The sequence below is a fragment of the Anabrus simplex genome, chromosome 7, assembly GCF_040414725.1.
Source record: "Anabrus simplex isolate iqAnaSimp1 chromosome 7, ASM4041472v1, whole genome shotgun sequence".
In the NCBI taxonomy this organism is placed as follows: Eukaryota; Metazoa; Arthropoda; class Insecta; order Orthoptera; family Tettigoniidae; genus Anabrus; species Anabrus simplex.
Window position 1 is genome coordinate 95,406,337 of NC_090271.1, and position 15,188 is coordinate 95,421,524.

The following is a 15,188-nucleotide window of genomic DNA, read 5'->3' on the forward strand; positions in this document are numbered from 1 at the left end:
GCGTGTCTGAAATCAATGGTCAAATCCACAGCCTCCTATTTATTCTATCATCAGGTAATGCATGACTCCAGGGGGGTGTATTCTGGCTTCCCGCGCATTTGGTGGCAAACGAGTCAATACTAACGTGACGTCACTGGGAAGATGCAGTGAGCTTTGAACTCGCCACTCGCTTTGAAGTCTTGGTTGTGTTGATTTTGTGGATGATAAATAGTAAAGTCTATGTTATAAAATCTAACTTGCTGGTGTAAATACTTCGTTTCTCATTTAACAGGCAATTGGTTGCTTTAGTGTTCTACGTATTTAAGTAAAATGAGTAAAAATAGAACTAACTGTGCCGTTGCTCTGTGTAATAATATTGGTTACAAAACTGAGGTCATAGTTTACCATCGATTCCCAAAGAATGAGGCACTCCAAATTACATGGGTGGCTCGGTGCAAGCGAATGGACAAGATAAATATTAATAATGCAAGAATATGTTCAGAACATTTTCTTTCGGATGATTATGAACGAGACTTGAAAAATGAATTACTGGGTCTCCCAATCACAAAGTTTATACAAGGAGTAATTTTAATACCACCTATTCAATACAAATTTATTCCACTATAGTGTGGTTAAATACACATGGAAATTATCAGAAATTTGAAGTACATGTTTCGCCCACTATTTATTGGGCATCATCAGCTTCAGTCAATCTTAAAACAAACACACATGGTCTAAGGAGTCATAATAACTTGTGTAAAAAATTGATGAATAGTTACAAGTGTTAATACTTTGGATGCAAAATGTTTACAGTAAAAAAAGTATTAAAACAAAACTTATACTAAAATCACTTTGAAAAAATGATGTGTTCATCTAAAAATAATAGTCATATATTGTTTTTAAAAATAGTCCATATCTGACACTGAAATGGATCTTCTTGATGAGAAGTTTATTTATTTTTTGCTAGGGGCTTTACGTCGCACCGACACAGACAGGTCTTATGGCGACGATGGGATAGGAAAGGCCTAGGAGTTGGAAGGAAGCGGCCGTTGCCTTAATTAAGGTACAGCCCCAGCATTTGCCTGGTGTGAAAATGGGAAACCACGGAAAACCATCCTCAGGGCTGCCGATAGTGGGACTCGAACCTACTATCTCCCGGATGCAAGCTCACAGCCACACGCCCCTAACCGCACGGCCAACTCGCCCGGTAATGATGAGAAGTTTAAGCAATACATGTTACATTAGGAAAACAGAATATAAAAAATAAGGCGTCAACAGGATAAGAACAAGACGGTTAAAAGATGCAGTAAAAGTTCATATTTGAGGCCAATATTTAAAATAAGGATGAAAAGAAGTAGTTGTTGCATTGAAGGCAGTGTAGTTTATGACGTCTTGGAAAGTTGGATTAAAATAGTGGTATATCGTGAAGTGCTGAAAAACATCGAAGAATTTGCCGTAAAACGCTGCTAAAATATCGAATAAAAGAAGGTAGGCTGGACGACAAATTCATGTGACAGAAAATGCCTTCAATGCAACTACTTCTTTTCATCCTTATTTTAAAAATTGGCCTCAAATATGAACTTTTACTGCATCTTTTAACCGTCTTGTTCTTATCCTGTTGACGCCTTATTTTTGATATTCCGTTTTCCTAATGTAATATGTATTGCTTAAACTTCTCATCAAGAAGATCCATTTCAGTGTCAGACATGGACTATTTTTAAAAACAATATATGACTATTACTTTTAGATGAACACATCATTTTTTCAAAGTGATTTTAGTATAAGTTTTGTTTTAATACTTTTTTTTACTGTAAACATTTTGCATCCACAGTATTAACACTTGTAACTATTCACCAATTTTTTACGTAAGTTATTATGACTCCTTAGACCATGTGTGTTTTAAGATTGATTGAAGCTGATGATGCCCAATAAATAGTGGACGAAACATGTACAGTACTTCAAATTTCTGATAATTTCTATGTGTAATTTAACCACACTATAGTGGAATAAATTTGTATTGAATAGGTGGTATTAAAATTACTCCTTGTATAAACTTTGTGATCAGCTATATTTCAATACGGAATAATGACGAGAATAATGGTTTGTAATGGGTCTCCCAATACGGAAGATATTGAAATCGGATGTTGTTCCATCCTAGAAAATACCAAATTGGCATGGAAATAAAACTGAGGTCCGCCACTGTGGTGTAGTAGTTAGCGTGATTAACTACCAGCCCCGGAGGTCCAGGTTCGATTTCCGGCTCTGCCACGAAATTTGAAAAGTTGTACGAGGAATGGGACAGGGTCCATTCAGCCTCACCTCAGCCATCCTCGAAGTGGTTTTCCGTGGTTTCCAATTTCTCCTCCAGGCAAATGCCGGGATGGTACTTAACATGAGGCCACAACCGCTTCCTTCCCTCTTCCTTGCCTGTCCCTTCCAATCTTCCCATCCTTCCACAAGGCCCCTCTTCAGCATAGCAGGTGAGGCCGCCTGGGTGAGGTACTGGTCATTCTCCCCAGTTGTATCCCCCGACCCAGAGTCTGAAGCTCCAGGACACTACCCTTGAGATGATAGAGGTGGGATCCCTCGCTGAGCCCGAGGGAAAAACCAAACCTGAGGGTATAGGGATTTAAAAGAAGAAGAATAAAACTGAGGCTAGTGCAGTAAGTCATATTCACTTTCCTTAATCTCGGCTTTTAATTTGATGTTTTTACATTTAAAATTACATTCAGACTTGAAATGCTTGTTATTAATAGTAACAAATACCGGGTGAGTTGGCTGTGCAGTTGAGGCCGCGCAGCTGTGAGCTTGCATCCGGGAGATAGTGGGTTCGAATCCCAGTGTCGGCAGCCGTGAAGATGGTTTTCCGTGGTTTCCCATTTTCACACCAGGCAAATGCTGGGGCTGTACCTTAATTAAGGCCACAGCCACTTCCTTCCCACTCCTAGCCCTTTCCTATTCCATCGTCGCCGTAAGAACTATCTGTGTCGGTGCGACGTAAAGCCATTTGTAAAAAAAAAGTGCCATACTCAGAAACCACAATACCTTTCTTTTCTGTTTAGGTTATAATGGAGGGAGAACAGCACGGTGACATGAGATCAGTTAGGAAAAGGGCCGTAACAGTATTAGACTCCTTATCTCCGAAGAAACTGAAACTAGACCAGGCAACCAACACAAAACCAGCTCCTCATCAATATATATTAATGAAAGACCAGAAATTAAATATATTCTACACAAACATCATTAATAAATGATGTATTCGTTGTTTTGAACTCAAGGGTCCCTAACAATGGAAAAACTCCCCTTAGAAGTGGTTATGGCCTCAAACATCGATGTCAAGAAAACACTTTAAAAAGATTTTTTGACTTTTGCTCGAGTATGCGTTTGGGGAAAAGAAGCAGTCTCCTTCCGTTCCAGAAAGGGTTTTTAATATCCATAAACTCCCTTACTGGACTCTTTGGAGATGTGAAAGGCATTAGGGCAAAGTACATTTTGACTTCCAGGCTGAATCAGACTGTCTGGAAAATTATTTTTCTAGACTTTGGGGTCTCGGTATATTTTATAACAATCCCAGTCCTTTCGAAGTGAAAAATAGAATGCGACTCTTAATACTAACTGGGAATGCGAATGACATGCCTCTATCTCGTGGAGCCCCTGTTGCTCAGGACAGAAGTCAACTTTCTACATTTTCTGACCCTCTGACACCTGACGAAGGAACTGAAGAAGAATTCTGGAATTTCCTTTCCAGCGAACTTTGCATCGAAGTGACTGACAACCCGTCCGATGTTTTGAGTTTTATTTATTTATTTATTTATTTATTTATTTATTTATTTATTTATTTATTTATTTATTTATTTATTTATTTATTTATTTATTTAATTAATTATTAGATACAGTCTATGGAGGGCCATTTTACACTAATAATAATAATAATAATAATAATATAAATAAGTATAAAAGATAACAAAGGTATAAACAACAATATTAAGTAACAACAATAGTTAACAATTTTAACAGTAACAATGTAACAACAATGAAAACGGTAACTGGGAAGTGTCGGTTTCAGAAATTAGGAAGAAGAAAGGTCAAGGGTTGGAGGGACGGAAGAAAGTGAAAACCTGGAGAGGACTTCAAAGGAATCTTTTAATTTTTTGTTTGAAGGATGCGAAAGGTGTGAATATGTCGATATCGGGTAGTGAATTACCAAGAGTAGGGAGACGGTGGAAGATAGAGCGTTGTTGTAAGGTTAGGCGCGGATGGGACACATGATGGGTGCGCCGGTTGCGTGTAGGGCGGGGAGGAACGTGTATAGGGAAGTACGCTGGAAGAGAATTACATTTGGTGTAGCCATTGATTATTTTATGGAGGTAACATAGATCAGAGAACTGTAAACGGCTTCTCAGGTCAAGTATACCCAGGTAGTTCATAATGTCAGATTTAGTTTTGTTCTTAGAAACAGGATTGCGAGTCTTAACAATGAAAGTGAAAAAGTTAAAAATACTATTTAGTTGAGATATGTTTGTGATAGCAGATGAGGACCAAATAGGGGAACAAAAGTCAATAATGGGGAGAACATACGAGACAAAGTATAATTTTAAGGCGTTAATATAATTAATTTCAGTAAACCTGTAAAGAATGCCTAGAGTACGCATAGCACGGGATTTTATGGAGTGAATGTGAGCAGAGAAGGTTAGTTTACAGTCTATTATAACACCTAGGTCTCTTATCTGAGAAGCCGATTGCAATGTATTTCCGTGGATGGTATATGCAGTGTTCATTCCTTGCTTTAGCAATGAAAAGGAGATTGTATTGCAATTCTTAAAATTGGGAGAAAGATTCCATTTCTTAAACCAGTCACCACACGAATTGAGAACAGTCTGTAATTCGTCACAGTCATCAGGCGTAGACACTTCCCTTAGGATTTTCAGGTCGTCGGCGTACAAGAGGAGGGAACACTGACTATTTCGGGTGCAAAAAATTATGTCATCGATATAGAGAACAAAGAGTAGGGGTCCCAGAATACTGCCCTGAGATACTCCTGATAACACAGATAACCATGATGAGGCAGATTCAGGGAGTACCACTCTTTGTTTTCTGCCGGAGAGGAAACTTGTTATCAATGACAAGACGGGGCCATGGATATTAAATCTGGTAGCGAGCTTATGAAGAAGAAGTGCATGATCCACTGAGTCGAATGCCTTGGCCAGATCTATATATATTGCATCTAACTGAGATTTATTTTCCATTGCTGAAATGATGTGGTGATTAAGAACAGTGAGGTTAGTGAGGCATGATTTTCCGGGAGTGAATCCGTGTTGTTCTTCAGATATGTACGGCTGTGTGAAAAAGAGGAGTCAGCGGTGGATTATTCTTTCGAGGACAGTGGATAGTATTGGAACGATAGATATTGGGCGGTATGATGATATATCATATTTGTTGCCAGATTTGAAAATAGGTGTGATATCAGCTTGTTTCCAGCTGTCGGGGAATGTACCAGTAGCCATACACAGGTTTAAAATTGTAGATAACGGTGCACAGAGAGATGCAGAAGTATTTTTGAGGAATATAGGGCTAATATCATTGGGCCCGGTGGAGCGGTTTGTTGGGAGACTATTGAGAATATTTTGTACTTCGTTAGGGGTCGTTGATATTTGTGACAGTGAGTAACTGCAAACACTATTGATTTGTGGTAGTTCTGTGATAGGTGCAGGAGGGCTAAAGGTAGAGTGAAAGTACTCATTGAATTTTTGAGACCTTAATTCAGTTGGGACATCATCACTATGTAGTTTAGGATTCAGTGGTATCCGAGGTGACTTTCTGCGTGACGAAATTAGGGTCCAGAACTTTTTAGGGTTGTTTTTAAGGTTTCCAGTTATAGAAGTGATGTGCCGGTTGTAGTCATTTTTAAGATGCGATTTTGAGATTTGCCTGAGGTGTTTAAAAGTATTATACGTGTGTGAATTGGGGATAGACTTCCAGAGTGACCACGCACGGGTTTTGTTCTTTAGTAGCAATTTAGTTTCGGCACTCAGCCAGGGGGGATATTTGTGTGTTCTGGGTTTGGAGAAAGGTACATGCTGTTTAATGGTGGTAAATATTAAATCCTCAAACAGGGAAACCGCACTGTTGACGTCACGCTCAGCTGATAACCAGCACCAAGGGAGGGATGACAAGTCCTGGTTGACGACTAGCCAGTCCTTACTCCAGAGCGGAAATGTTTGCCTCGCAGCGGGTGGGAAGTCTTTATGTTGACAAGCAGGTAGGCTGAGGGTAGCCTCGATTGAGTCATGGTCAGCGCTAAGAATGTTTCTGCCAACAGATACACTAGCACTAGTTACTGTAGAGAAGAGGAGGTCCAATGTTGCCAGATTTCTGGTGGGTTTTAAGCAGAACTGATGTAGATGAAGACCGTTTATGAAATTAGACAAAATAAATGAGTCCACAGGGTCGGTTACTGTTCCAGTGGTTGTAGATTGCCAGGATATGTGCGAATTGAAATCACCGATATCGTTGGATTTATTTAGAGCCAAAACCGTTGAATTAAAGCAATTTTCTAACGCTGTGATATCACCGGAGGGTGGGCGGTAGAAGCAGCCAACTAACAAGTTTTTACTTCTGGGGATCGTAATTTCAACCCAGGTTATCTCACATTCAGTTTCTAGGTCGGGCCTGTGACGGGCTTTAAGTTTATTACTTACTGCAATCATTACACCACCCCCACGCTTACCGGTACCTCTGTTTTTACGGAACACTGAAAAGTTAGATGAGAATGGAAGATCACTGTCCGAGACAAAATCAGGTAACCAAGTTTCAGTGAAACGTAAGATATCAAACTCGCTAAACTCAGGTTCACTGAGTACACAGTCAGTTAATTTGTTTTTCAGACTCTGGGTATTCTGATAATAAACATTAAGCGGTCCTGGATTTAAATGAACGTCACCGGAAAGAAGTAGTAAGATAGCGAACACAGCACATGAGGAAGCATGGCAACCTTTCGTCCTTTCGCTAGAAGAAACAGGGGCATGGCGAAGCACAGGGAGATCAGAGACGGACAAAGCAGAGAAAATATAATGCCGTTCAGCGAAGCACCATTGCAGTACTGAATCACACGACACTTCACTTGCTTCAGGGATGGTTGTAGATATGAAAGCACAGTACGACACACTTCTATACAAAAGAAAGACTAAAAGAAAGTAATATGTCGGAGGTACAAAAACACGCCCGTTCCCAGTTACCGCCATCTTTGTTAGAAGTGAAGAAAACTTGCTACTTGATACTGACCTAAGCAGTTTAACGATTCCCCATGAAGATGTAACAGACGATGCTTTAAAATACTTGGCAGGTTACGTCGCCGACAAGTATAAAAACACTGACAGTTTGTTGGGAACAAAAGCGGATATATATTGTCTTGATCCAATACTATCCTCTGAACAAGACCGGATCTCTATCATTTCTAAAGGTATGCCTCACTTCTTCTTCCCCTGAGTGGTTGGCTACGACAATGGAGTTTGAAGTTATTTTTTATTCCTTCCACGGGCACTGTATTTCAAGGTGCTACAAAGTAAGGGAAACATTAACATCAACTATACACTCGAAATTTCCCAAAGTCGATAGGAAAATCATTGCCTTATATGGAAGGACAAGGACTTTCATTCGAATGAGACATTTGAACAAAAAGGCCAAATGGGAAGCAATGAAGACGAATGCAGTAAAGAAGAACCCACTCTGGGTTGTATCTCCTTAACAGCCATGGATTACATTTCCTACCTTAACATTAAAAAATAAGCTTTAGCCGGTTTCAGTGTTGCTAACTTCAACTTTTGAAGGATATTTAAAACCTACCGTGGCAAAAACAGCCCACTGAGCGCCGTAGCAGATAGTGGAAGGATATCCTTGCGAAATCCACATCCGTCTTGTCCGATAAAGAAGAAAAATGTTAAAACAATTTTAAGAACTACCTATTCATTGTAATATGATTATTAACAAAAAACATGCCTAACTAAGGTTTACGAGGCTGGCACATAAAATATGCATTATAATTTGCCCTACGATAAATATTTTTCTCTCATTCATTAAACATATTCATGATTTAAATATATGTTCCAAGTCAAGAAAGAAAAACATTCCAGTTTGAAAGCTCAAAAGAAACGATAAATATTACTTTGCATTCAGCATTTAATGCAAGAGAATATTACAGACCGCAGATGTGTTCTTCCCGATGACGTCACAAGACGCTGACCAATGGCAGCACACATGCCCGGAATGGCCTACCTGTAGATTATTCTAAATTCCTTGGCATGACTCTTTGATACAAAGCATTTCAAACTAAGAGTTTCTCAACTGCATATAAGGAACTGCTGCTTGTGATGAAAGAAAAGAAGAACCAATATTTAGACGTGTAATGCGGGTAAGGTAAGGGTGTATTCTGCCCGAAGGCAGATCCAAACTTCCGCAGATGTGTGCCTGAGCCGGAGTTTACATACGGTAGGGTGGCCAGTTCCTTTCTGCTCTTCCATTACCTTACCCCCACCAACAGCACGTGGGAACCCATCCAAATATTGACCACACCCAATGTTGCTTAACTTCGGAGATCTCACGGGATCCGGTGTTTCAACACAGCTATGGCCATTGGCTGTAATAAGGGGGTGAAACGTAAAATTACTTGGCAGGAGTAAATATTCTTTAACAGAAAAGAACAACTAGGAAACCATAGTTTGCTCCTTTCCATTACTTACATTACAAAATGAGTTCATTTTCTCCTTATGTTTGTCCTGTATTCCTAGTTTCCTACCCACCTCTATACATGTTTATCTTCTTATCTCTTCTCTTTTTTACTGTGTTTATTCAGCTTTCTTTTTACTCCATACTGTACACATCAAAACTGAAGTTCAATGGGTGTTGAAGATGGTCTTCCTGATGAAGCTAGGTGGCAGAAAAAGGCTTGTTGAGGATTGAAAAGAAATGGATGTAGAATAGCTAGGAATGATGAGAAGGCAGCTTATCTATTTTAAAACAGCCGTGTATGAAGATCATCCATGTTCTTTTGTGTTTTCATGTTGGTCTTGTCTCGTTTTCTATTGCTCATTCCTCTAATACTGACCTGTTATTGTGTTTATCCTATTATGTATTCCTCTTCACATTCCTATCTTTTTATTTAAAAGTTTACTACAATTACAAATAAAGTAACTCCTTCTTGGGGTTTCCTGCCTTGTGGCGGAGAAGGATCTTCAAAGGCTTGGAGAGTAACCCCAGCAGAAAATCCAATTCTGTGTTAGCCCCAGCAAGTCAACAGTAGAAATATCAGGATTGCTTTCAAAGTTACAATGAGCCTCAGAAAGAAATGTGTACCGAATGTAGACTATTGTTCTGGTGCTCTTGGAATCAATAATGATCTTATGTCCGAAGATCCTCCATGAGGCATGATAAGAACCAATCATAGAAATCAACTTTTGATTGGAACCTTGAACATTCTAACCCTAACAGGGAAATGCAATGAGATCATAGATTTAATGATATGCAGGTACATTCACATCTTAGGGCTAAATGAAAACCAAATGAAATAGCTGCAATACAAGAGTTTTAGAGGATGGATATAAATTATATTATAGTAAGAATGAATCAGCAGCAAGGAATGGCATATGTTTTATCCTCCATAAAGACATCGATAGTATCTCAGATATCATGTTCATCAATGAGAGACTAACAAACCAAAGTGTGTCTAAAAGGAGAAACCTTAACTGTTGTTGAAGTCTATACTCCCCAACAGGATTGTAGTGAAAATGAAAAAACAAATTTCTTAGAAAAATTGGATGACATCACTGATGATGAGAACCTGATTTCCTATGCACTATGAAACTAGTAAATCAAGATTGTTTAATATGTGTTTTGAATTACTTTCACTGGTAACACATGCCGGCCAACCTACATTAATTGAAAATGTATTTACTTCACCAACTTACTTGGAGTGATAATGTTTTAAATTTGTCATAATTTTGTACGTTTTCATAGCATTCTGATATATATTTTATTACTAACATTTTTATTTTAAAGGGTGACCCCCACCCACTTTTCTTTCCCTACAACGTCAAGTAACCATTCACCCTCTTAGGGATCCTAGCCACCTTCTTCTGTTGATTTGTTGTTAATTTTAATTTATAGCATGGCAAGCATGAATGAATACACCCTTTAATGACTTGTCGAATTCTTGGAATCCAATATCTCTCACGTAATGATGATATCAGGAGTTGGGGTCCAGCGTGAAGTAATCTTTGATGTTCACTTAAAATAATAAGTTTCGTGAGGTGATGCTTGGGAGGTAATATAAGTTGATGTTTAGCTTCGTAAGAGATGGATGATGCATTGTACAGTCTTCCACCAACACGAAGATAGCCATGTTGGTCCAGAGTCGGGCTTAAGTTCCTAATTTTGCTAGCTGAGTGAATGTTCTTTCCTTGCTTGAGGCAACAAATTTCTTCATGATAGGATATTGCTTGAACAATCTTGATACATACATTGAGGGCATTACTTATTTCTTGAGGCCTTAATGGGGACATGTCACGATCATCGGGGTTTCTCCTGCAGTTTGAAGCAAATCTGAGACAATAGCTAATCGTCCTGAGTAGTCAGTTTAACGAGGAGAATGTGTTTAGAAATGAGTCATTATGTTGCACAATAACAAGTGAAGTTAATATTCTTTCGTCTGGTATCTTGTTAGGATCGGAGATAGTTTCTCGTTTCGGCCAAGCTGAGGGATCTAAGCATAGCTAGGCTGGACAGTGCCACCACAGCATGTTGTTCTTCATGTCTGTTGGTTCAATGCCTCATGAAACGAGATCTGCTGGGTTATCCTGTGATTTAACATGAGACCAGTGATTCAAGGGAGAAATTTCTTGAATTTCTGCAACCCTATTTGCTACGAACGTCTTCCATTTAGTGGGGCACGCATTTAACCATGCTAGTACAATTGTCGAGTCAGTCCAAAGCTGTATCTTAGTAAATGACAGTTGTAGAGAGGCAAGTGTTTCCTTCAGGAGATGGGAGAGCAGTAAGGCACCACACAATTCTAGTCGGGGAATTGAGACTTGCTTTAAAGGTGCGACTCTCAATTTTGCACATAACAATCTGATAAGAACGTCATCTTTGTTGTTCACAGACCTCACATAAATACAGGCGCCATAAGCGTGATGTGAAGCATCGCAGAAACCATGGATGTCTATGGACTTGATTTTCCCTTTAGCGAGAACACACCTTGGGACCTTGATGCTATTAAGCGTGGGAATCTGATCATATAATTTCAACCACATATCAAGTAAGTTTACTGGTAAAGGGTAATCCCATCCTGACCTTTCCTACCAGAGACGTTGCATGAAAACCTTGGAGCTGATTACTACAGGGCTTATAAATCCAAGTGGGTCGAAAATTGAGGATATCGTTGAGAGAACCATTCTCTTTGTGAACGTCGTATCACCCATTAATTCTGGAAAATTTGCATTACTGTTTATTTGAAACTTGTCTGTGGATGGATGCCAAGTCAACCCTAAGGTCTTTACCATGTCACTAACGTTGTCAGTTAACAAGTGCTTAGTTTCTCGTAAGCTTCCTGGGATGGAGTTCAGTAATTCAGGGCTATTGGAACACCATTTTTGCAAAGGAAACCCTGCACGACTGAGAAGCTGTTGTAACTCAATTCGCAGCTCCAGGGCTTCTTCTAAGGTATCTGCTCCAGAAAGACAGTCATCAACATAGAAGTCATATTTGAGGATCGCAGCCGCTCTCGGGAATTCGGACGCTTCTTCGAGTGCTAATTGCTGGAGACATCTTGTGGATAGAAACGATGCTGCAGATGTGCCGTATGTGACAGTGTTAAGAGCATAAGATTTTAGATTATCTTGAGGATGTTCTCTCCATAGGATGCACTGTAAGTGTCAATGTTTAGGATGCACCATTATCTGACGGTACATCTTTTCAATATCAACGGTGAAAGCAATGTTGTGAGTGAAGAATCTCATAACTATTGAGCAAAGATCTTCTTGAATTGTAGGTCCTACCATTAAGATATTGTTGAAGGCAGTACCGTTGTCAGTCCTTGCTGATCCATCAAATACGACTCTTGTTTAGTAGTGCTGCTAGAATGCTTGACAACAGCGTGATGAGGCATATAATATCTTTCTCCTTCAACGGGTTCTGACTGAAGTTCCGTCATGTGTCCAAGGGTCTGGTACGCTCTCATGAAGGTGATGTAATTTTGACAAAGGTTGTCTTGAGTTTGTAGTTTCCGTTCTAAGAGATCGTCGGCTGGCAGTCTGCATTGAGTTTCCAAGTTTCAACTCTCCCTTAAGGGGTAGCTCTACGATGAATCTCCCAGTTTCATCTCTTCTTGTGGTGCCCTTGAAATGGGCTTCACATTCCTTCTCTTCAGGTGAGTGTGTAACATGGTTCACTTCCTCGAGGCTCCAGAACTTCTGAATTTGTATTTCTAAGTTGAGGTCAGACCTGATAAAAAGCGACTTTGTTGGTGTCTCCTCTTCCCTCGATTGAGTTGTGAATATCCTAGCTGTGTGTTCTGTAGGCATGGGTACCCTTGTCGGCTTTTTCTTCCGGGTTTCAGGAGCTGTAAGAAAAACTGTGCGCCAATCAGTAAATTGGTAGCCTGAGGGATGTGAAAGTCAGGATCAGCGAGAGTGATGTCTTGTGGAATGTTCCAGTCCTTGCAATTGATATGTGAGACAGGTATATTGCCAGTTATTCTGGGAAGAACAATACATTCCATGTTGAAGTGATAATCGTTGATTGTTGAGTGAACCTCAATATTCACTGCTGTGTTTGCTTGGGATGTGAGTTCACCAAAAGCTTGCAGTGTCATGGCGCTGGTCTTTTTCTTTTTCAGTCTCAGTTGTTGCACCATGTGTTCAGATATAAAGTTACTCTGAGAACCATTGTCGAGTATGGCACGAACTAAATGGAATCTTCCCTGACCGTCCTTGATCTTTACTAAAGGCGTACTCAGAAGTATCTGATTCTTGGATGTGCTTCTTAGAGAATGATAAGATGATTGTTGTGGTTTGTTGTTTTGATTTGCAGGAGATGATATATGGTCAGTCTCATGATGCAACAAGGTGTGGTGATATTTGTTACATAATCTACATGATGTTTTTGATGTACATGCCTTCCAAGTGTGGGATGAGCTCAGGCAATTGCTGCATAGATTTTTATCCTTTACTACTTTGAACCTTTCATCACAATCTAATTTAAGAAAATCTGGGCACCTATAAAGCTGATGTTCATCTGAACAGATGCAACATTGTCTTGACGTTGTAATGTACGACTGTTGAGCTGCGATTTTTGACCTTGAACTTGTCTGATGGTTTTGCGATAGACTGGGAGAGGGTTTGGAGGCACAAAGTTGCAATGTCTGACAACGTCTCTCCAAGAACTTAACAAGTTCTTTAAACTCTACAGCTTCGAGATGAGAATGTTTATTTCTGAATTCTAGTCTCAATTTCTTATCCACTCGCAATAGTAAGAGCTCGTTTAGGAGAAGATGTAGCGTGCTTATCTTAGTATCTAGTGCGTTCAGCGCATCAATGCTACCTCAGAATTTATTTACGAGTTGGCGTATCTCTGTTTCGGTTGAACATATTTTACCTGGTGATTCTAGGATCTGTTTAATATATTCAGCAGCTATTAATTTTGGCGAGTGATACCTGCTCACGAGAAGGTCATAAGCTACAGTAAAATTGGAGTCTGAAATGCCAATATTCCTAATAGCATCCTTGGCTTCTCCTTTAAGCGAGGATAACATATAATGAAACTTGTCAACATTTGACAGATCATTGTTATTAACTATCAGGTTCTGAAAGGTGTCCCTGAAGTGAAGCCAAGTTGTTAAAGTACCGTCAAATGTAGGGAGCCTGATTTCTGGCAATTTTATTTGCCTTCCTACAGCATTGGTTGAAAGAGAACGTACTTTGTTAGCTAAATGTGAAGTCTGGGAAATGATAGCCTTTCAATAATAACAACAACATTTACTCAGGGTCAGGTGTTTATAGGTTAAAATGTGCCCAATGTGGGTTCACATATTTTGAACAAACTGGGAGGAGCTTTTACACGAGGTATCTGGAACATTACAATGCTTCCAAGCATAATAAGTATTCGGCCATGAGCCAGCATATGACTGAAACAGGCCATAAGTTCACCTCTATAGAAAATAATTTGATGGTCATTAAAAACCTAAGCAAAGGGAAATTATTGAACGAAACAGAAAACTTGTACATTTATTTGGACCAACCTTATAACAAAAATAATAATCTTAACGATGCCATCGATAACAAAAATTCATTATATGAAACAACTCCAAGGTTAATCCAGACCGTAAATCAGAATAAAGTTCCCAGTATGTTTAAATCACAGAACGCATGCGCTCCAATAGCCACACCTATTGCCAGGCCCACCCAATCCAATTCAAGTAACGCCTCTCAAGCAACAATGCAGACGCACAATTTGAATATCACACCCCCTTCCCCACCAGGCTCCACCCCTCCGCTTCAGCATCGATACTACACTAGAAGCAAGCTTAGCCATTTAGACACAACCGGAACAATGGATCCCAGCTAACGTCGACAAGACAAGTAAGTTCATACGATAAACACTCTACTTTATTACCGTATTGGGTTCCCCGTTTTTTCTCTTATCCAGTTACAGACAAATCATATTCCTCCCAGATTGAATATGCACCAATGGGAAGTTTATCCACAAGAATGACGGAATATTTTTATTCCGATAAACAATGATTGAAATCAACAATATGTATCCTACTTACACGCTTCAACCTTATAACATAACCATGCTTCTTTCTAAAGGAATATTCAAACTGTTTCAAACCCTAACAGGAACGACTTGAACCAAGGTTCCGGCATTGTTAAAATTTCTTACCACTCAAGCGACCATATCTGCTGATGAAACCCCAACTCACGCAGTGATAAATTCTAGTCAATACATTTTGAGAAACCCCTATTCATGCTTGACCAATCCAATCCACAATTGGAATTCTAATCATTATAAAATAAGTTAATTCAAATTTCATTGTTCATAATATGAATAGAATTCAGAATAAGGTCAACAAGATTTGGATAAGAAATGTAATTAAAGCAACGTAAAAAAGAAAGCCCTCTTAAATTTACAATTATATAAATTTCATTTATTTTTGGCCC

At 39.3% G+C, this 15,188-nt stretch overlaps 1 protein-coding gene across 1 annotated transcript in view; it reads right to left on the minus strand.

Moving 5' to 3' along the window:
- Window positions 1-683: 683 nt before the first annotated feature.
- Window positions 684-15,188, minus strand: part of LOC136877292 (dynein axonemal heavy chain 5) — a 363,203-nt gene continuing 348,698 nt past the window's right edge. Inside the window, exon 13 of the mRNA XM_067151223.1 lies at window positions 684-692. Coding sequence (XP_067007324.1) covers window positions 684-692 — 9 coding nt within the window. The remainder of the gene's footprint in view (window positions 693-15,188) is intronic.